Source organism: Populus nigra, chromosome 15 (genome assembly GCF_951802175.1).
Source record: "Populus nigra chromosome 15, ddPopNigr1.1, whole genome shotgun sequence".
Classification (NCBI taxonomy): Eukaryota; Viridiplantae; Streptophyta; class Magnoliopsida; order Malpighiales; family Salicaceae; genus Populus; species Populus nigra.
In genome coordinates this window covers 7795485-7819434 of record NC_084866.1, presented here as the reverse complement: position 1 = coordinate 7819434, position 23950 = coordinate 7795485, and the positions used below count along the sequence as shown (strand labels likewise).

At 31.2% G+C, this 23950-nt stretch overlaps 2 protein-coding genes across 3 annotated transcripts; one reads left to right on the top strand and one right to left on the bottom strand.

Annotated features, from left to right (window-relative positions):
• The first annotated feature begins 706 nt into the window (after positions 1-706).
• On the top strand, positions 707-4299 carry LOC133674868 (uncharacterized). The gene is made up of 7 exons (XM_062096152.1): positions 707-1061; positions 1190-1300; positions 1507-1575; positions 1770-1901; positions 3452-3529; positions 3606-3728; positions 3814-4299. Exons 1-7 carry the CDS (start codon positions 849-851, stop codon positions 4003-4005), a joined length of 918 nt encoding a protein of 305 aa, XP_061952136.1. The 5' UTR covers positions 707-848; the 3' UTR covers positions 4006-4299.
• Positions 4300-9726: 5427 nt separating this feature from the next.
• On the bottom strand, positions 9727-13509 carry LOC133673716 (probable protein arginine N-methyltransferase 1). Of its 2 annotated transcripts, XM_062094589.1 has the most exons (9): positions 13162-13509; positions 12925-12935; positions 12400-12555; positions 12238-12301; positions 11999-12141; positions 11259-11346; positions 10900-11015; positions 10607-10757; positions 9727-10190 (listed from the first exon to the last, which is right to left on the bottom strand). In XM_062094589.1, exons 1-9 carry the CDS (start codon positions 13379-13381, stop codon positions 9985-9987), a joined length of 1155 nt encoding a protein of 384 aa, XP_061950573.1. In that variant the 5' UTR covers positions 13382-13509; the 3' UTR covers positions 9727-9984. The 2 variants fall into 2 exon arrangements, with proteins under 2 accessions (XP_061950573.1, XP_061950574.1); XM_062094590.1 differs by lacking the exon at positions 12925-12935 and having other exon boundaries at positions 13162-13505.
• Between the last annotated feature and the right edge of the window lie 10441 nt (positions 13510-23950).

Below are 23950 nucleotides of genomic sequence, written 5' to 3'. Positions count from 1 at the left end.
CCAAACACAAGAAAATAATATGTAAAATCGAGTCCATTTCTATTCGTATGATGTCTAGTCTAGTATATCATACCGAAAAAAAATTTATGATGCACATATAATAATTAGTAACATATTACTCCACTAACTCATTTGTTTTTTTTAAAAAAACTAATACATATATTAATAAAGAAAATCAAATACAAGATTCATTAAAAGTAATTAGCATATCTTTACCTATGTCTTTTCTCTTCTATTTATATTTATTTATTTTTTTAAAATAAATAAAGTGAAGTAACTAATAAAATGCTATTAACTAAGTACCATAAAATTATTCAGCAAATACATTCTAAATTTAAAAGGCAATTAAATTTATAAGAATAAATTGAAAACTTACACTAAAATGTAATATAAATTCAGCTAATAACTAATTTTCTTTGAAAATGAAATTAAAACGTTAAAATTAAAAAAAAATATATCAGAGATGATTATCAATACAATTATGCTATTATTATCAATGTTTTCCCATTATAAATTTGAAAATACATCTATATTTATTAAAAAAAGTATGGTTGGATCATATTTTTTAAAACTAAATACTTTTAATAATAATTTTTAATATTTTTAATTATTTTAATACGCTAGTATTAGAAATATAAAAAATATTATTTTAATATATTTTTAAATAAAAAACATTAAAAGAAAAACTCTCGAAACTTCCATAGAGGCTCAGGGAAACCCCCACGCATGATTCCGAACATTTAAAGTTAAGATTCCACGCATCAATAGAAAATCTGCTTTTGAGGAGAGGTTCTCCCACAGAAATTCTTGTTATTTCAGATTAGAGATAGAGAGGAGAGAGGGGCGTTATGGCATTGATCAAGCAGACAGTGGTTGTCTTGGTGACACTGTCGGTGGTATCAACATGGATACCAGTCTCAGAGAGTGCTAAAACAGACAAACCTCTTATTGTTGCGAGAAAAGATGATATACCGTACATCAAATGCCAAGTTTGTGAAAAGGTTGCCTCACAGTTGTACCGGCAAGCTCAAAAGAAGCAGGATCAGATCTCTCCCCAGAAGGTGCCAAGTCTAACTAATTCTGCAATCTAGGTTTGCTTTGATTTTTTTTTTATGGGTTTTGTTGGATTTGATTGTAAAATAATTGTCTTGCTGTTTTTCTTTCATTTTTCTTTTGGGTACTATGATAGATCAGCGAGTATCAAGTGATTGAGATTGCGGAGAACGTATGCAATTTGAAGAAGGAAGAAGCTGACTGGATAATGAAATTGGATATAATGGAGCAAGGTGATAAGCTAGAGGTATGATATATATATATAATCTTCATATGCTCTCAATCGGATGTGTGTGTGTGTCTGGCTTCACAGGTCATAAACTAGAACCAAGTGATAATTAATCAATGGAGTAGGACTTGTGAGGACTCCAAGTACGGACAATTGGTCGAAATTGGCATGCTAATTCCTAAAAAGTTTATTTTTCTTCTCTCTTTTTTTTCTTAAATCTGTAGCTGATAGAACAAGATACTGAAGGTCAATGCAATTCAGAATGCAAGACAATCGAGCAAACTTGCCAACAGGTGAGTTTGGCACTGACATTATATTGATAGTTTTTATGGAAATCAGTTTAGTTGGTGACTTTGTCTGTTCTCTGGATTGTGGAGTTTAGAAATGTCTGCTGATGGTTTTCCTTAAATTACTACTGGTTATATGTTTGGACCATCCTCAATTGCTAGATGTCAAATAATTGCTTATTTGTTTGAGGGCTTTCCAGGTCATGGACTACGTCGACACTGATGTTGCTGAATATATATATACTACCAGGCCTCAGATTGATTTATTGGTGAAACATCTCTGCAAAGATCTGACTAATTCTTGTACTAAGAAACCACCTCCAGTCCCCAAGGTAGCTGCACTCATTTTTGACAGTCATAGGTGATTGATATAGCTTTTCTTAGGGACCATTTTGACTTGTCAATCTCAGTGCTTTCATTTTGTGATCTTCAAAGTCATGATTGTGCATGTCCTTGATATATGATGATAGAAAACTTAATAGATATGAAATTTTCGTGCTGCCTTCACTGATTCTTTGAAAGAATTTGAAAAGGCTTGGAAGCTTTGACATAGTTGTGCACTGCTGTATGGTAATTGTTCCACATCGATTGGAAATGGCATGCTTTTGCTAATAATCTGAATCTGACAGCAACAATTCTCTGCTTGTTGCATGTTCAACTTTATGCAAATGAAGGATCTCTGTCCTTTTCTCATTATATTGAACAGTCTCTGCTGTATATTGACTTTCCGGATTGACACTCAACCTCTGAATTTTAGAAATTGATTTTAACAATTCTCTACATCTATGAATTTCAATAACAAGAAGGCACATTAGAGGAAAATGCTTTACTGCCGCTAGTTTTTCTTGTGTTCTCAAAACACAAAAACCAATTTATATCTGAAAATCAGTGAAGCATAAATGGATTTGAAATTCAAAAGTTCCAGAACTTTTAATTTTTCTCTAGTTAATAGAGTTCTTGGGAAGAAAAGGAGTAATAAAGAGAATCTCTGATGTAGGAAGAAAAAGGCAAAAGATAGCTAATTTAGCCAAAGTCTGATTGTCTGGGTTGAACAGCCTGAAAAAGAGAACAAATTGTTTATAAAATCATTAATATATCAAAGTTGTTTTTAAGTCTTGTTTGGGTTGAAAAGCCAGAAAAAGAGAACAAACTATTTATAAAATTATCAAAATATCAAATTTGTTTTTAACTATACTCTAGTAGCAGGCCCTTTGATTTCTAGTAAACCTCAAGTAAAAAAAAAAAAAAAATCTCCCCTTAAAAATAACTAAATCCTAGTCATCCATCCAAACTACTACCGTAAATTATTAAAAGAAAAATCCTAATCATATGAAAGCTACTGCAGTTCTAGCTCTTGCATCAATCTCCCTATCCTAACCATGCTTCTCATCAAAGCACTTCTCCTGGCTAGAATGTTGTCTCTGAATTAGCTGCTTTTTTTTCCTATTTCATCATACTTGTGTCCAAGGCTTTAGCCAATAACTTTGCAGAATATATTAGTTCTATGAAGTGGGAACAATATACTCATTCTCAAGTCATTTTTGTTGTAGGTCTGTTGGGTGTTTGTTTTCCATTAAATTCAGTGAGAAACACGAGTCATGGCAATTTTTCTCTAATTAGAAAAACATAATGACAGATTTACTTTTTTAAGCACTGTTCTTTTTCTTTCCCTATACCTTCAACTGTTCGGCTCCTAATATTCTGCACTTGCATCTCATGTTGACCAATATTATTTCACTCGAGTTCTGTAATATTGTAAAATCCATGTCTATCTTTCCAGAGAGCAGAACAACTCATGACTTCACACCTCTTACTTTGTCTTGCACATTCCATTTCAGAACAAACAACTCAAGTTTAATCCTTGTTTTTTCATGTTTTTCAGAACAGGATGCCTGGGGAACCTTTTGTGCCTAAACCATCTAAAGAGGTTGAAATGGAAAAGATTATGAGATCTATGGAGGTAATTTGCTTAAAATTTCTGCATGTATGTTGTTATATGTTGATTTGGGTCTATAATTTGTTCCCCTTTGCTTTAGGGTATGCCTGGAGCTCCTGGCATGAAAATGTATTCAAGGGAAGATTTAATGGGAATGAACAATTTTGGTAATGAAGATGCTGAGGATGAAGACGATGAGGATGAACAGTTCCCCTCAAATATGGTAATTGACAAATTTCAGAGCTCATTAATACTTTTCTTCAATACTTGATTGTTTTACTGCAAGTGATGCATCTAATCTTTTGCAGGGAAAAGTTTTAAGAGAGAAGCAGGACAGGAAGGGTGACTGGAAACAGAAGATCTTCGAAGGGATAAAAAGCACAGTTGAGGCATCGAAGAGGCATACAAATATAGTGTCCAAGCAGATACAGAAATGGTGGAAAGGAATACGTGCAGCGCCTGCAAAGAAGAATTCAAAGACTGGCAAATCAGAGCTTTAGGACCACGAAATGGCTTTACAATGCAGTGAGAGAACTCTGAGCAAAAATGGACTTGTAAAGGAATTACTGCATACACAGCAAGGGCGTGCACATCCTTAGTTTATTATAGTGAACTGGTCTTTTGGTTTTTCGGTATAGATACCAGAAAACTTGAGCCAGTAGGAACTGATTAGAATATGAGCTAAACCAACTCTTCTTGAAACTTCTGTTTTCATCTTTTTGAGGCACGCATTTTTGTCTACACCATCTGATAATGATTTTATATCTGAATGAGTTGATTCGAAATTGATTTTATATGCTCACAAAGCTAGAATTCATTCAACAGGATCATATGAAGCTAATGAGTCCTCACCAAGCTCTGCATCTGTTATTGTGAATCTGGTAGCATTAAAATGATATTCTTTATATAGAGAGGAAAATGTAATTTCTTTGATACTGCAACTAATAATAGTAACGTCTCATACTATGTGAATTTAGAGTACAAACTAAAATAGTAATTATTGTTATTGAAACTTCAAAATGGCATCTTTCTTTTTTTTATGCTGGATTATACAAATAATTATTTCGTCTTTATGTTTTAAAAATTATATTCATCAATTTGTTTTATTTTGCTTTTACTAGATATTAGACACGACTTAGCCATTCTAAGATCTAGATTGTTTCGAGTTTAAAAAACAATGAAGGAAGGATTGATCTAACTTGATCCAGTCAAAAACTCGAGTCAACCTGTGACCCGGTCAATCCAAAATAAAATATGAGTAAAAAATCCATTGATTTTTTTTTTATCAAAACAAGATTGTTTTGAATTTTTTTGTTATTGATTTTTTTTATAATTTTTTGATCAAAACGAGGTCGTTTTAATTATTCTTTTGGTTAACTTGGGTTGATCCTTTCAAGTTGTGACTCAAGTTTTACCCCAAGTCGATCTTCAAATCGGGTTTTAAAACTATAATAATAATTATTTTTATTCTTTCTTTGTTTTGGGTCAACCCGGGTTGACCATCCCAACTCATGACTTGAGTCTTGCCCAGGTCGACCTTTTAGTTGGATTTTAAAACTATAATAATAATTATTTTTATCCTTGTATTGATTGAGGTCAATAGTCAACCTGGTTCATGACTTGACTCTAGCCTCGAGTAGATTCTTAAAACTATGATAATAACTATTTTTATCCTTATAGTAACCAGGTTACGGTCAACCCAGCTTGTGACTCGAGTCTGGCCCAAGCCGACTCATAAGTTGGATTTTAAAATTATTAATCTTTTTTTATCCTTATTTTAACTTGAGTTAATGGTTAACTCGAGCTATGATCTGAACCTAATCCCAAGTCGGCCATTGAGTTGAGTTTTAAAATAATAATAATAATAATAATCATTTTTATTTTTATTTTGACCTAGGTCAATGGTCAACTAGACCTATGACATGGGCCTGACCCCGAGTCAACCCTCGAGTCAAGTTTTAAAACTATGATAATAACCATTTTTATCCTTACGTTGACTCGGGTCAATGGTCAAATCGACCCGTAACCCGAGCCTAGCCCTAGATCAACATCTAAGTTGGGTTTTAAAACTATGATAATAACCATTTTTATCTTTACATTGACTTAGGTTAATGGTTAATCTAACCCATAAAGATCCCAAGTCGACCTCCAAGTCAGGTTTTAAAACTATGATAATAACGACTTTTATCTTTACGTTAACTTGAGTCAATGATCTCGACCCACAACCCCACCTTGACCCCGAGTTAAGTTTTAAAACTATAACAATAATAATTTTTATCCTTACATTGACCTGAGTCAATGGTCAACCTGACCAGTAGCCTAGGTTTGGCCTTGTTCAAACCTCAAATCATGTTTTAAAATTATGATAATAACTTTTTTTATCCTTACGTTGTTCTAGGTCGATGATCAACCCAGCCTGTGACCCAAGTCTTATCCTAGGTCGGCTCCTAGTCAAGTTTTAAAACTATGATAACAATCATTTTTATCCTTACATTGACCCAAATCAACTAGATTAACCCTTATACATAGAATTGGACAAGTTTGTCCTCTCTTTTAGAGAGACACAAATTTCTCCATTAGAACAACATTAGACAAGGATAAAAATTAATTTTTGTACCATCCAAAAATACACAAAACAACTTCATAAAACAATTATCTTGTCCAATCCATCTTACCAAACATTACCCTAACCTTTTCTTTTCGGTTGTCTATAGTTAATCTTTTTCAATATATCTTAATTCCAATAATTTCTTGCCATCATTTACTAATTCATAGGAACAAGCCACACAACTAACTAATTCCTGTTAATTGAAGAGTCAAGATACAGAAACCATTTTTTGACTAAAGATTCAATAACTTCATATAACTACAAATCTATTTTCCGAGCCATCATGAATTCTTGACAAACCCGTAATTGATGACAAATAACCTAAAGATTCAGGGCAAAAAATCAAAACAAAAAATTTTGATTATACAAATCTAAATTTGTAATTATTTAAATTATTAAAAATATCAGATCTAGGATCCGGTTAGGGAATATTAAAAAAAAAGAGTGAAGGTAGAGAGAGTGTAACACCCTTATTATCGAAAAACTAGTATGGAAAATACCGTGTAAATTTGTTTTTTTATATAAACATATAAATCTATCACTTCTCTCGACTTTCTTTTATGATGAATCTACCTCCTTATCATTTGCTAAACTAAACCCCATCTATTTTTAAAATTTTTCATTTAGGTTAAACAGGGGAGGAAATTCTCTGGGAACTGATTGCAGAGTTACAACAAAGAGATGTTTTGTATGCAAGCAGCTGGGTCATCGATGAAAAGAGTGTAAATATTTGGAGGGATATTTCTTATATAGGGGTGCTGGTCACTTAAGAAGAAATTGCCTTAACAGATTTCAGACCTAAAACTAGCAACAATCACATACTGTGGACAAACTTAGTGGAGAGTAGATGAGACCTGCTCAGTCAAGAGCTAGTGCTCCTAGGGGGAGAGGCCATGGCCAAGGAACTAGGACTCAAGGAAAAGTTTATCATCTCGATCAAGAAGCTACTAAGGCTTCAACAAATATGGTGGCCGATATGAGTACTGTAAATGCATAATTAGGGTATGTTTTATTTGACCCTGGAGCTACTCACTCCTTTACAAATTTGTAAATAAACTAAAAGAATCAAAAAGTAAGTTAGAAATGGGGTTAGCTATTATTACACCATTAGAAGAAATTGTAGAAATGAATGATGTTTATAAGGGGTGTAGGGTACTGATAGAAGATTATGAATTCAATGTAGATTTAATACCTTTGAAGATAGTTGATTTTGATGTAATTCTGGGGATTGATTGGATGAGTTCACATTATTATTATACTAAGGTTATTACTATTAAAGCAGCTGATAGGAAAATGGTAAATTTTTATGGTGAGAGGAGTGTGATACCTAATAGTTTAATATCGGTGATGAAGGCAAGGAAGTTACTTAACAAGGGATGTGTGGCATGGTTAGCGCATGTAATTGATAGAGCAAAACAAACTTAAGAATTAGATTGTATCCTTATAGTAAAGGAGTTTCGAGATATCTTTTTAGATGTGTTACCAGGGTTGCCACCTAGAACAGAGGTTAAAGTGTCAATTGATGTATTTTCTAGAACCATGCCTATATCTCAATCCCCTTATAGGATAGCTCATTCGGAGTTAACAGAATTGAAGGTGCAAATACAAAAGTTACTTGATAAAGGATTTATCTGACCCAACAACTCTTTAGGGAGCTCCTGTTTTATTTGTCAAGAAGAAAGATGACACCCCATGACTTTGCATTGATTATAGGCAATCAAATAGGGTAACCATCAAGAATGATATCCACTTCCGAGGATTGACAACTTGTTTGATCAATTAAAAGGAGTGCAAGTGTTCTCTAAGATTTATTTAAGATCCTGGTATCACCAGTTAAGAATACAGGAACAAGATTCGCAGAAGATGACCAATAAAAATTCATGAAAATCTAACCATAAAAATGAAGTTGATCAAGATAATTGACCAAAGCTTGAAGGAGTTAAGGAATAAAAAATTACCTTTGGTAAAAGTATTGTGGGGGAATTCTCATATCGAAGAAGAGACATGGAAAAGAGAATTACAAATGAGAAAGAAATATCCTGCATTATTTTTGGGAATAGGTGAGAAATTTTACATAGAAAGAGTGGGTTTCTAAAATTTCAAGGATGAAATTTTTGTTAGAAGGGAAAAATGTAAACCCCTAGATTTTTTAAAGATAAAAAATTTATTATATATTTATTTTAAAAATGATAAAATGGTCCCTAGGGTTTAGAGAACCAATTGATATGATTTATGTAAGGGTTAAATAAGAAATTTTGAATTTCCTTGCGTAAAATCACTTGTCGACTAGTTTTGTGCTATCGAGTATAACGTTTAATCCGACCGTCGGACCGGACTGAAACTTTACGATGAATCTCTTAACATTTAGTTTTATATACATTTAAACTTTTAGAGCAATCAGAGTTTGGTAATGACGTAAAACAAATAACATGAAATTCGTTAACGACAATTTTCTAAATACGCCTGATGAGCTGGAAATTTCCAGCAGCTCTTATATTCCTTACACCCATGGCTGAACAGAAAAAAAAATGAAGAGAAAATGAGAGAAAAGAGAGCTTGGGAGAGAAAGAGAGAAAATGCAAGAAGAAACCCTAAAATTGTGTAAGGAAAAATGATTTTAGCTAAAAATCAACAAGAAACAAGAGAGAGAGAAAAAAACAGGGAAACTTAGGAGACAAATAAAAGTTCTAGAGAGACAAAGTAGACTTTGAATAGGGAAGATAATAAATAGGAATCCAAGATAATGCAATGAGCCTTGATTCTTATTTAATACACTTAAGTAAATTGGTTTAAAGTAACAATTGCTTAATTTGTTATGTTTTTCATATGATTCTTTGAAATAACTAAATTTTGAAAAGTTAGAGTTACATTAATGTTGGTAGGATATACTTTGAAATTGACTTTTATGGTTTATATTGATGTTGTGAGATTAGAAGATGATTGGAAAAAAAAAAAAAGAGGAAAATTGGGCTTGAATGGCCAGCCTAGGGAGAAGAAAAATTTAGGGGGGGGGGGGGGGGGTTGTTGTGGAATAGAAAATAAAAGAAATGAAGTTATGTGTTTTTGTTTAGAAAAGTATATCATGAGTAATATTTATTAAGTTTAAGATTATTAATAGTAAAGTGTAAAAAAAAAAGGGATAAAATTATGTTGGGATTGTATTACTTGATTTGTTAAAAATTTTAAAAGAAAAATGAATATTTTTATATATGGTGAAAATAAAACTAATAGACTTGATGAAATGGAATGTAGGGATTAAATAATAAGAATCATGTAAATAAACATTATCATATAAATATTGTGAAAATATTATGCGAGAAGGTAAATATTATGTGAAAAATATCAGATCTAGAATCCAATTAGGATCCAATTAGGGAATATTGAGAAGAAAAGAGTGAAGGCAGAGAGAGGCAATGCTGGCAGAAGCATAGCTTGCACTCACACAAGATTAAATAAAAGCAGAGGTAATGGAAGGATACTGTTTGCAAGATTGAAGGAAAATAGATAAAGCAGGGAATCAGAGGTCACAAGTTGAAGACAGGCAACTATCACTAAAGCAAGGGGATAAAAGCTCACAGGCTGAAAAGGCTGAAGCTAAATATCAATAAGGGAATTATCACGAAATGGAATGATATTGCAAATGAAAATTTAGAAATTCCAGGACGATTGCAATCACCCATTGCATTTGCCAAATGGGAAGCGATTGAGATTACAAACAGGTGACATTTTGGCCAACCAAAACATTTCTCTCATTCCTGGAAATAAAAGAAATAGATGCATGTTTCCAAATACATCCTGCTAACAGGTAGCAGTTTAGAGCATCGATGTCAGCCCACCAACTGTTGCAAATTTGAAGATCCGTTCATGCAACTCATCGCATTTTATAATGTTGAGTTCTCGAGGCCACACAACGTCGACCATTCAATGAATATTTGATCATTATGTCAATGTCACGAGGATTCTTTTTGTTCGGTGCCACAGTCATACTTCCACTTAGTGCCTCCCCTTGACAAATGGTTAGCACATCTTCTAGGTACAAGACTGTTTGCTTCCAGTGCGTGGCTCGAGATCTGGGCCCTGCATCATACAAGTTCATCAGGAAGGTTATTTAGGCATTTCACTGGACTGTTAACTGGCAGGTTTGATTTCTGATTTCAGTGTTTACTTGTGCTTATTTTATGATAGTATTTCATTGAGAATACACTCTCAGAAACTTAAAAGCAGTACTCTCTACCTCATTGTTAGAGATAGTTACTTCTGAGCTTCACAAATATTAAAATTATTAGTGCATCACCACAATCAAGTGATGGAGCTTTAGAAGCTTATTTACCCATGACATGAGCCTATTCATGGAAAGGAGCAGTTGTAATGCTAGCCCATGATAAAATAGGTTCCCTTGACTCACTGGATTTCACTGTTTGTAGTAAAACAAAACTTTGTACTGGAAGATGAGAAAAACATAACAGAATAGGGCAAAGAAAAAAAAGCTTGACCTGTAGAGAAGCCCGTCAACTTGTGACATTTCGTAAATGATACATCAAAGTAGGCTACTAATGCATGGATGAAATCATCACGTTCTGCTACAAGCTTAAAAGGAGCTGTGAAGGATGTATCCCCAGATACCATCTTAGAGATGTCCATTGTCTGAAATGATGAATATCAAAATATCACACATTAGCCAGAAAAGCAAAGAACGGCCACCAAAAGCAGGCTGGAGAAATGAGCACAACCATACGCAAACATGCATGCGAGCGAGTGCACAAACACAGACAAATGCATATCTAACCTTGAGTTTCTGGCAATTTGTAACAATTTGATTCTGATCAACAGTGTCGACAAGAGGTTCCCCCATGGCCTGCTTCTTGATGCAGGTCATATCAAAGCCATAGACATTATTCCAAACTGGAGCAAACATGAAGGCCAAGGCAACGAAACAGAAATAAGAACTAAATAAATGCCACCCCACTAAATATTTTGTGTTGGAAAATGAACTCAAATAGCAGATGAAACCCAGCATGCAACTGGGGTGAATTCCCCACAGCTTTCATCTATCAAAGTCTGGGCTGTGCTGCCAAATTCCACACATATTGTGGATCTGCAGGAAAATGATTTCATCTACACACATTAGACAGATCATAGTCTTACATTCAATCTTATCTTCTTTGTATTCTGCATCCTCAATGGCTGTCAAATAGAGAGAGGTTTTGTCTGGCAGCACAATTCCATCATTGACCTGGAAAAGCAAATAATGAAAAATAAAGGCTGACATATTAGACGTTTTTCAGCATCTCCAATGATGATCCCATGGAGTATAATAATAGCTAAAAGAACTTTTGATCACTAAAAATTATAGTTGTTCCAGATTAATGAATGACCTAAAAGTTGGTTGGCATTTTTACCCTTCCTTCCAATGGTGCATGCATCCAGTTGACCGAAAGCCAAAGAGCACAGAGACTCTTGTTTTTTGTGAATATTAAAGTACCAGCAAACACCATTGCATTATTATCCCAAGAAAGCACTATTCTCATTCACAAGATTTTCATTCTAAAAATACTCCCTGATCAGTAAATTTTATGTGAATACAGTGAGCCTCCTTTATCCAGAAGGAAATTCCTTGAAATTGCCAATGAATGGTGCTATCAGAATTAATATTTTCTTCTTTTCTTCACATTAAATCCCAATCAGGAAACTAGAGAAAAAATAAAATCAAACAGGTATAGCCAAGAAACAGCCAAATCTACAAGTTTCAGAACCCTTCAGACACATGAATGCTTCAGGCATCAAACAAAACCATCATATTCAAACCAACTGGCTAGCATTTATCTTAACCTTGCATTTAAGAACCAAGTTATAAATCAGAAAAGAGAAGTGTAATTGCAACTTACAAGCCATTTATCACGCGTGTACAGGACTGAGTTTAACATGTTCTCAAACAACAGAAAATATCCCATCCACTCTGAAATAATTATGTCTACTTTAGCAACTGGTAGCTCAATCTCTTCAATCTTTCCCTTCAAAACTGTTATAACTGTAATATTGAAACATGACTAAGTAGTCAGAATTGCCCTTTTGAGGCAACGTAATGAGAGAAAATTAGCTGACTATATGAAGACAATAGCATTACCATTGGAATATCCATTTGATTCAACAATCTCTTTAGCCATGTTAGCCATGTGGGAGCACTCGACCTGGAAATAGAAATGTTGGCAAAAACCATATTTAGCATATAAAAATTCAGCTTAGTGGATGCAGGATGTGATAGGGAAAAAGAAAGGAAAACGCATACCGCATAAACATGGGCAGCCCCAGCTTTGGCACAGAATAAGGATAAAATTCCAGTCCCAGCACCAACATCAAGTACCACTTTATCCTTGAATAAAAATTTATTCTGGTAAATAACATTTTGGTATGTTTTAGTTCTCACAACATCCTTCAGCATTTCCTGCAGTGTAAGGATGGGTGGGGAAACATCAACAACAAGCAAAGTACATAAACATATCACCAGACAATCAACTCCATGATTTTTTTAGAATTCTAGATATCAAGATATATAAAAACAAAAGGAAAAAAAGAAAAATTGATCTCAACCAAAAGTGACAAAATAATATAGATACAAAAAGTTAAACAATAAACCTGCGGATACAAGAAGGTGATTAACAAAATCTTAACTGATAAAATGCAGAGAAAGCCGCAGAAAAAAATCCAAGTATATCATATAATAACAAGTGCTAGTGGGCATTGTGAGATAAAAAAAAATAACAAAACAGCAACATCAAGTTACAAAAACTTTATCCAGTTACGAGACACTTACTTCATGAATACCTGCAAAAAAGAAGAAGAAGAAGAAAAGAGGTTAAGACAGATACAAAAACTTTCTACGCCAAAGACCCCATTCATTACGAGTATAAAACATACAAACTTTTAAAGTCAACTGAACCTAGTATGCTATTACCAGGAGTCAAGCTCTAAACTTGAAGGGGGGGAAAAAGACAAAACACAAACGAAGGGAGGATAAAAAAGAAAAGCGAACCAAGGAGAGTAGTATTACCAAAGTGAGAGTAAGAATCGAAGTAATAATCGGCGCTGGTTTTATCATCATCGCAGCCGTCGACAAAGGAGACGTCGGGGTCTTGCATAGATACGTCATCAATAGCAATGGATTTTTCAGTGGCTACAATAGAGTCATCGAGATTGGAGCTCTCCTCTTCTTCTTCTTCGTCATTGAAGCGGATTTTGGTAGCATGGTGACGAGTGTTGTTGAAGCTCATTGAGGTCTGACTGTTCTTTCGACGGCCCTGCTTTCTTTTCGTTTTTAGGGTTTTTCTTGGTGCTTGGGGAGCGCGTTAGATAATTTGAGAATTTGATTGCTTCAAAATTTAAATGGCAAAGCTAACAATTTTTTCTCGGAAACCCGAGTTGGCGGTGGGTTGGTGTGCTATACTGCAATTAGGTTAAGCACATTAAAATATTTTAATAATTTACAGTGAAATTATTTTGAAAATTTATTTTTATGTTTTAAAATGTTAAAAAAAATAATTTTTTTTATTTTTTTAATTTGTTTTAAACTACTATGTCAAAAATAAATTTTAAAAAATAAAAAAAAATATTATTTTAATACATTTTCAAGTATAAAGTATTTTAATAAATATAGACTCTGAATCTATTTAATTAAAATAAAAATATTAAGGATTTTAAAAATTGATTTGAGCTTGAAAACTATTTTTTATAAAAACAATTTAAATTCTTACTTGACTCTACTTTTCTTATTTTTACTTCTTTGTTTTAAAACAAAGCAATGAAAAATATTTGGTTAGAAGTTACTCTCAACTTTGGAAATTGGAAGATGATTTTGATAAAAACATATTAAAGATATATTTAAAAAGATATAAATATTCTCAATATTGTAAAATTAACTAACATCAATTATTTTATTTTAAGTATATTACTTTTAAAATTTATGAATCTTAATTAAATTATTTAGTAGTTTTATTTATTAAAAACTTATATGATGTTTTTAATAATATTTAATAATATTTCACAGATTATATAAATATTTCACATTTTTTAACATTATTAGAGAAAAAGAATATCATTATTGAGAAATTAATATAATAATTAAAATATACATAATATAGAGAAATGAAAATTAGTCATGTTTTCAAAGAAATTCGATTTAATGATGAATAGGAGAGGATTGAATAATAACCAAAAATATGAATTTGTAGTGAAATTATTATTTTATGTTTTTAACTATACTAGATTTTAACTTTGTATTAGACACAAATATTTTGATTTACTATATGATTGGTTTAGTTATTTATTTTATAATTAAATATATTTTGAAAAATAATTTATTGATTGGATATAAATTAATTATATTGTCTTCTTAGCAATGATTTATCCTTTTATGATTAATGCAAATATTATTGCAAATATTTTTCAATATTATTTTGATGTGAGAAGAAATTACCATATTAAGTTAGTTAAAAACATTAATGCTCATTATAAATAAAAGTGAAAATAATAATTTATATATGTTCTAAATATTGTAAGTTTAATGGTTATACATATCAAAGATAAAACGTATTTTTTATACTAAAATATAATTTTTATAGAAGCAAGTTGAAGGTATATTAGCTTCCACTTTAAAAAGAATAGGAAAAAGAATAAGAAGTGATGTTTTTTGAGATAGAAGGATGCTCACTTTATTTAAAAGATAAAAATAATTTTAAGTATTTTAAAATTAACTAATATTTAATTATATATCTAATAATCTTAAATACTTGTAAATTAACTAACCTCTATCATTTTTATTTTATACATAGAAATAAACTATTATTTAGTCACATAGCTAGTAACCTTTAATATTTTTAATGATAATTTTAACTCAAATGGCACAATAATATATTATCAAACAATTAAGTAATTTTACTAACAAAATAGTACATAAATTCATTACTAAATTTTGTTTAATATCAAAACATAGTGGACACAATAGAGGCTAGACAAGTTCTAAATGGCTATTTTTGTCCCTCACCTATTACGTTTTTTACTTGATGGTTCCTAGAAAAACACAAGAAGTTCCTTATAATATTGTGTAACTATGGCAAGTAATGCTCTTCCATGCATCTTCTTTTTTTTTTTTTTATAAAGATTTGAATTTGAGTTATTTCATGGATCATAAATACATATGTTCTAATTTGATTAAGAGTTCATGGTTTTGTTACCATATCAACATTACATTTAGAATTCACATAAAAGTAAAATATTAATGTTAAATATAACAAAGATAAAATCTAAAAAATTTCAATTCAAAAAAAATTGATCTTTCGCTTAACAATAAAAGAAAAGAAAAGAGAATAATGAAAGCCATATTATATAATCAACAGCCAAACCTAGAGGGAGGGTGAATAGGTCATTAACAAAATAAAACAACACTTACAAAAATTAAAACAATTGAACAAAATTCAAGGAAGAGTAAAGATAATGCAATATGCAAGCACAAGACTAGAAAATAAAGTGTATAGAGAGATAAAAAAAAAGAAAAAACAAATATTTATCTTGGCTTACATTCAATCCTTGTATACTCCTTGCAATTTACTATTCTTCTATATATGTTTACTTACACAGTTACACACGTGAGGAACAACTCTTTCACAACCACTACTTTTTATGGGCTTAAGAGCTAACTTAATGATACGATGTCATTCACACCATGTTATGATGTTACTTTATTGATTAGTTATATAATTTTTTGGATTAATTAAATTATTTGATTTTTTACCTTTTCCTTTTAATAAAGAAAAACTACAAAACCAAACTCGAGTGGAGGCAGGTAACATCATTACAAATCAAACTAATAATAAAATTAATCTAGAAAATTATAAAAGCACGAAAAGTGATAAAATAAAGTATAAATTCCAAGAGGTAAATAGTAAAAGAAAGGTAAATTACATTGAGAAATTGTGTATATAGGGTTGGTCATCATTTCTAGTAACTAAATGGCCTTTATATCATGAAACCCTATATAAATTACAATTTCTAACCTTATATGACATGATCATAATAAATAAGGTGTTCACATCATAAATCATAATATAATTTATATCCCTGTCATCACTTATCCTTTTTTGTTATAATTTTCACTAGTGTACTATACTATTACAAACTTTATTTAGAGTAGGACTTGGTCTTCTAATCAATGACACGAACTCTTATATGATCGATCCAAACTTCACCGAAGTATCCATTAAAAGTTCCTCATGAGCCAATTGCAAAGTCAATGACAAAAAAGCTTAAATATGCATTCAATAGACTTATTCAGAGTATTTGGGTTAAGATGAATTTCAAGAAGGCTACATCTTTAACAAGTGATGATCATACCTTAGTCAATTTAATCTATGTATAATAGTGGCATGGCCTGATTCATTTGCTTTATAGGCTAATTAATTTTGGCAACCAAAGGCTTATTTTTTCCCAAGTGTTTTATGAATTCTAAGTTATGAGGAGATTCTTTATTATGGGTGGAAACATAGGAAGCTAAGGAAGAATTATTTCCTTATTTATTTTAGATCCTAAGCGGCGACCTCATGATTTATTAGGCCAATGGTCCTTTTTAAGAAAGGACTTCATTCAATAATTGTTTTTTTTTAGAATTATTATTCATATTTTCGGCTTTACTTGAGATACTTTGGGTCTTATTTTAATTTGGGTTGATGTTAGCCTATTAAATCAACTAGGGTTTACTTTATTCCAAGTATAAATATTATTTTGTAAGATATTATATTAGGTTTAATAATACATTATTGCCGCATCTATTATGTGTTTGTGAGATGAATTCTCTTAATTTGGTTCTTCATTAAACTACTCTGACTTATCGAAGAATTAACGAAACTTCGTAGTGTCTTCCATACTTCTTATTCATGTCTCTTTATAGTCTTGGTACCTCAATATATGTTATTGTTGTGTTAAGCTCAATTACAAGCCTGGATTTAGCTATCTTGGGAAAGGTCAATTTGACTGTGTATTTTTTTTTATCTTTATATTTATGGGGTTCACATTAGTTGATATAAGAGTAAAACTCTAAAATCAAATATATCCCTTTATCTTTTAGTTTTCATGTTATTTCATTGTTGTCATCATCTAACATCTAGTTGTAGAAAAAGTTTGAAAAAGGAAGATTATTTATGATTGGTTGTCTACAATAATAATAAAAAAGAATAAAGATAAAAGAAATCACAAAAGGGGAAAAAGTAGGGTATAGGCCACAAATTAGGGTATTTCATCAAATCTTGGATTTAACAATTCAAATTTAAAAATTCTTAATTATTGGGATATATTAGTTTCATATCTTGATTTTAAGATTATTTATACATAATTTGTTGGATATTTCTAAAAATTACAAAAAATTATAACGGGTAGTTTTTGTGTCAACAATTTCTTTCTTTGTTAGTTTTGACTAAGTACAAAAAAATATAGTGTCTTTACTTAATTTAGGTTATTTGAGTCTTATTTCATTACTTTTCTTATTCTCATTAATTTTTTTATGTCTTTATATTGTGCATATTTCACTCGAATTCGTTTTGTTATTCGTAATTTCATATATGTAGTTTTGTATTGATAGTTTTTGGTTTTTATTGCTTATTGAGTCTATATAGTTATTTTAGATTGTGCTACTAAGTTGTTAATTTTATGATTTGTTGTCAATTAGTTCCTTAAAGAACTTTATTTTTTTTATTGAGTGGTAAAAGATGAGCTTATTATAGTGAAAAGCCAAAATTTTATGTGAAACACAAGAAAGCTACATCTATTGAGTATAAACACATAAGGGAGTGTGTAAGGATATATTCCTCTTGTTATTAACATGATTGTCAGATCTTGATGATGTCAACCAAAAATGAATCATCACCTCCAAAGGATAAGAATAATGTAGAATAAGGTCATTTGACTATGCAATAACAAATAGAGATGATGAACTTGATGTATAGACATGTTATGAATGAAATGGCTGGATTGAGAACTAAAGGTTTGGGGGTAGAAAGTTGGTAAGGCGAGCTATTTCACCTCTAAAGGAGGCTATAATAGAAAATACAAATGAGAAGGTTAAGGATTTTGATAATGAATATGGTGTTAGGTTTCAACAACATACCACCTGCAAATATAGGGGTGTTTGACCACAAGACTATTTCACCCTTAGGAGAGTAGATAAGGAGGATGGTTTTTGTGATGGTTTGGGTAAAAATTTAGGGAGTGTTAAGATGAAGATTCCAACTTTTCAAGGCAAAAATGATTATAAAACATATTTGGAATGTGAGAAGAAGTAAAGTTGATTTTTTATTATCACCATTACTTTTAGAAAAATAAGGTAAAACTTGTTGTGTATTGAGTTTACTAATTATGCTACTATTTAGTGGGATTAAATTGTTTTAGGTAGAAAAAGAAATAGGGAAAGACTCTTTGAGACTTGAGATGATATGAAAACAATCATGAAAAAAAGGCTTGTTCCTAGACAGTATTATAGAGAATTATTTCAAAGATTGTAGAGTTTGACTCAAGAGTCTAAAAGTATGTAGGATTACCATAAGAAGATAAAAATTATCATGATTAGAGCTAATATTGTTAAGGATATAGAGGCTATTATGACAAGGTTTTTGAATGGTTTAAATAAAAAGATAACTAATATGGTTGAATTACAACATTATATTAAGCTAGAAGATATGGTTCACATGGCTACGAAAGAAGAGAGGTAGTTGAAAAGAAAGGGAAGTACACACCAAGAAAGTAATTTAGGTTTTTGTTTTTTTAGCTTGAAGATTGAATTATAGGAGAGGGAAGGCTACCCTATTAAAGACAAATACAATGGGGAACAAAGTTGAACCACCTAAAGCTATAAAGATGGATATGGCCATAATTATCCAATATAAAACCAAAACTCAAACTAATCATAATCATGATATTAAATGTTTTAAGTGTTTGGGTAATGAATATATAGCTTCATAATATCCAAACAAAAGAGTTATGATGAAGAGAGAACATGGAGAGATTGAATCCAAAAGTGACAAATCCGAGGAGGATTAGATGCTACCACTTGAGGATTGTAGTGATGTTAACTATCTAATTGATGAAGAGGCTTTGGTGATTAGAAGATCATTTAATATTTAGATTAAAGATGATGATATGGAGTAATAAGAGAGAACATCTTCCATACTATATGTCACATAAGTAACAATGTATGTACTATGATTATTGATAGTAAGAGTTGTGCTAATGTTGCTAACATTGCACTTGTTAAAAAATAGATTTTTATCATTTCCTTGTTGCTTTAACTTATTTATTAAATTAGACCCTCGTTTCCAAGTATTCACAAGAACCCTAAAATCATGACATTTAGGATTTTTTTTTTAAATCTCCCCCATCAATGTCTACTTAAAACATAATTTAAATAAGAAGAATTATCTTATCACATGAATTTGAGCTAAGTTTATGGGTTTTATATGTAACTTTTTTTTTAAGGTCCACTTAGTTCTCTCTCTACTTTTATCCTTTGTAACCGTCCCCCCCCTCTATTTTAATATCTTTTAGATCTTGTTTCCTTCTTCACACACACAATCTCACTTAAAAATCTTCATTGCGAGGACATGCAAATGGGGTTGGTGAAAGAAAAAGAAGAGAGGGGGGGTTGTTTTAGGGCTGTCTTGGCTGACGCATGTGAGGGGGGAAAGAGTGTGATTGTTGTCTTTATGTATTTATACCCCTCCATTAATGACCCTGAGCCTTGTTTGGATGCACCACAATTAAGTTTCCACTATTAATGTGCTATTTTGTGACCAAACTTTTAACATTTTCAATTTAACTCCCTAAAAAATTTCATCATCTATAATTATTTGTTCATGTACACTAATAGTTTATTTTATTTCTTATTATTTAATCTTTTTCAATGAAATTTTCAACATATTTCCTAAGCATTTATTCATAATATACTAGGATTTGACACCCTGTTTGTTAGTTTTTAAGAAAACTGGATGAGAAGCCTATTCTTGACTCATAGAGGGTGTTTAAGTTGTTCTTGGATGTAAAACCAAGGGAAGATATGAGCCACAATCACAACTAATTGTATATATACATATTCTGACATAAAAGAAAGAAGAAGTAAAAGACTCTAGGTGGCCTATCCATAAAGGTGATATGATTGCATTTCCTTTTCTATTTCTATAAAATCTTCTCATCCTTCCATTCATTTTCATTCAACCACTTACTCAGTTCTTATTCAAATTTAACTTTATATATTTTCTTCCTTTAAAAAAGATGAAGTAATGTTTCTTTTTAAATTTTGATTTCCTTTATTTATGTATAACCCCTAATCTGGTTGTCCTAACTAGGATGCCCATAATTAACTTTCAGTTATCCTTTCTTCCTGAATAATTCCTATTCGGGTTGTCCCAACTAAACACCCATAATTAACTTCTAGTTATCGTTCGTTCCTGACTAACCCTTAATCTGGTTGTCCTAACTGGATGCCTATAATTCCAATTAGCTCATTCGCTAGCCTCTCAATCAACAGTCCTTTCAGATTTTATCATATTGAGTAAATCTTTAAAATATCATCTAATCCGGTAATTTAAGAAAATTGTAATGATTTTGACTTTTTCTTTTGAAAACTACATCATTCTAGCATTTTCAATTATAAATTCTCATTTATTCAATATCTCATATAGATATCAAACACTCTAGGACTTCCATTTTAGTGCCAATCAATCTAATTATTATTCTCAAACTTCAACTATGAGTACATGTACCTCAAATTTAAATTCAATAATGTAACAACATATATTTGTAAAAAGATAAAACTTGATAAGGTGTTCACCACCTATCTAAGGCCTACTATCATGCGCCTACTCCTATTCCTCATGTAACACAGCAAGATTCAATTCACAATCAATAACTCTAGTTCATATTAAAGTTCCATCTGAAGTATTCATTTATCTCAATATTCCACATGCATGAACTTATGTATATTCGTTCATTTATTCATGTTTTTTTCATTTTCATCATCGTAATCCTTTATTTAAAGTTCTACACCAAGTTTAACCTCTCAAGCAAAATAATTGTCATTCACTCAAATCAATGTGACTCTCATATGTTGAACACTATTTAGTGTTTCTTTCATAACTTAACTTTTGAAATTTAGATTCAAGTGTGTTTTAATCCTTTTGAAAGTTAAGACACATATATTCAGTTATTAATAAGGAAGAGAAATCAACTTCATCCATTAGCATACTCAAAATTATTTATTTCACACACGCTTACAATCAGTTTTTCAAGTTGCCTTTGACCTGTTTATGGTTTTAGGCCCCTAGCTAGAGTTTTGTACCACCAAATCAAGTAAGGCTAGTTTATAATGAAAATTAATATCTTCAAGCACCACTTTCATGAAGGAATATACATAAATTGCTATCATTTACTAGTCTCAAATCTAGCTATATGCTAATCAACAAAATCTGACTTGTGGCATACAACCTGACCCTCTTTAGTATTTCATCTATATCTGGAGTTCCATAACTCCAAATAAAAGAAAACTTGTTTAAATTTAAATTTAACACATTTATTTACAATCTTCATGAAGAATCATACTACAAATTCTGTTGTTTTCCTTTTCTATTATTAATTGGAATTTAGTTATCAAAATTGTCCAGACTTGAATTTGTAGACTTAGCAAAAATGAAATATCTTATATGCATTCTTTCAACATTTAGATCAACCATTCCCATATAATATATCATAAGCTCCACTTAGCAAAAATGAAATATCTTATATGCATTCTTTCAACATTTAGATCAACCATTCCCATATAATATATCATAAGCTCCAACAAGCATAATATCAATCAATTATACTCTTCGTTTGTTTTAAAATTTAAATTTCTCATTTCCTTAACAACATATTCACTTAAAAAAAAATTCTAACTAATTAACACATTCTTCATACATTACACTTTCAACATATATCATTAGTAATGTTTTTCTATACTTATAACATTCAAAATTCACTCCCAAAGGTTAACTTTTTTGTCCTTAATTCATATAATTCTCACTTATCCAAACCTATTTCCATGTATATGAACAACATTCTAACACAAGAAAACAACATTTCATGTTTCGAGTTTATAAGATATGTTCTAATTCCTTAAGCATATAATAATAACGTAATCAATGTTTTCTCTTATTCTATTCTAATAACACACAATACTTAAGAAAATTCTATTTTTACTCGTATATTTCTTGTGAGAGTGTTAGTTCAAGCCCTAAACATTGAAGTTTACAATTTAATTTCTTTACCTCCTTCATGTTAAAAGGTGTTCAACCCTATGATTAGGTTTCCTTTTGGTATACTTGAATTTTCTTTGCTACTCCTTTGAGATTTTGTTCTTCCTTTGCTAATTACTTCTATTTGTTTCATTAGGTTCCAAAATCAACACATACAAAAACCCTAGTGCTTCACAATTAGGGGTTTCATCCCTTCTAACAATATTCATTCAAGACAAGGATGAAAACAAAGGAGATTTTCTTACCACACAAATTTAAACAAGATTAAAAGGTGTTCCTTAGTAATTTATTCTACTTCTTTTTCTTCTTAACTTGGTTCTCTTCTAATTCTTCCTTAACCGAACATCTCTCTCTATACTTGTAAATGATTTTTTCCATCCTCATACTCACTTATTACTCATTCAAGCATCATCTTTTAGGGACATGCAAGAGCTTTAATGGAGAAAATGTAAGAAAGAGGAAGGGTTGTGTTGTTGTTTCTAGCTTGCCCTAATAGGGAGGGGAAGAGTCATACTTTTTTGACTCAAAGCATTTATGCCCCTTTCTGTACTCTTTTTCTTGGTTGCAAGGACACAGAAACCTTCAGATTTCAAGAACTGTGAGATTTATTTTACATTTTCTTTTCAGTTTATATGATAAATAAATATGTTTGTTCTCCTATGCTTATTTCATATGATTGTTTATTTTAATTGCTAGAGTGGACTCTAAGTTATTATTGTAAATAATCACTTGCTAATTTGCTATCAAAACTGGAGTTGTGGTATATAAACTTGTGAAGCAACTGAGATTAATAATTGTGGTGGATCCATATTAGTAATCTTAGGGAGAACATTCAATAGATTTAATCAAACATGGACTGCGGATAATTATATTGTCTAGTTTAATCAACTCATCTAGTTCTTAAGGCTGTCATTAAATTAAATTACTATTATGGACACTGTGGTTGTTTGATGGTTAGGATTAGTTATACAACGGATTTGTTAACTAATCAACATAAAAAAAGATAGATATTCAAAGTATAAATTGACGTCTCGTTTTTATGATCAATTCTGATTTTCATAGGTGGATGTTTACTTAAAACCAATGTTTTTTCTCTTGATAATTTTCTGATTTTATTTAATTTCACCAGAGAGTTTTCTGTTTTCTTTTGCTTTAGCCTAGATAACCTCCAAACCCCCCCAAATTGTCATCTAGCATAAAAATCTGACTTGAACCTTGGTCGTGGGATTGACCCCTTGCTTGTTCTATACTATCTTGTGTGTTGTGTTTTAAGCTAGGGTAATAAATTTGTGCGACCGCGACATCGCAACAGAGGGTTCCATATTTCTTCTTCACAAATAACACCGGAGCTCCCATAGTGAGTTACTGGGCCATATAAACCTATTATGCAATAATTCCTTTAGTTGTATATTCAGTTCCATTAACTCAGTCGGTGCCATCCTATAAAGAGATTGTGTTATAAGAGTAGTTCCAGGTATTACATATATTGGTACCTTTGCTTCCCTTTTAGGTGGT

Bases quoted from the DNA above. Each gene is read 5' to 3' on its own strand.
- LOC133673716 (XM_062094589.1), bottom strand. From the start codon at position 13,381: ATGAGCTTCAACAACACTCGTCACCATGCTACCAAAATCCGCTTCAAT. The intron at 12,302-12,399 runs GTATGCGTTTTC...TTCTATTTCCAG, and splicing joins GGGCTGCCCATGTTTATGCG to GTCGAGTGCTCCCACATGGC. The intron at 11,347-11,998 runs GTAAGTTGCAAT...TTGCTTTTCCAG, and splicing joins ACACGCGTGATAAATGGCTT to GTCAATGATGGAATTGTGCT.
- LOC133674868 (XM_062096152.1), top strand. From the start codon at position 849: ATGGCATTGATCAAGCAGACAGTGGTTGTCTTGGTGACACTGTCGGTG. The intron at 1,301-1,506 runs GTATGATATATA...TTAAATCTGTAG, and splicing joins AGCAAGGTGATAAGCTAGAG to CTGATAGAACAAGATACTGA. The intron at 1,576-1,769 runs GTGAGTTTGGCA...AGGGCTTTCCAG, and splicing joins TCGAGCAAACTTGCCAACAG to GTCATGGACTACGTCGACAC.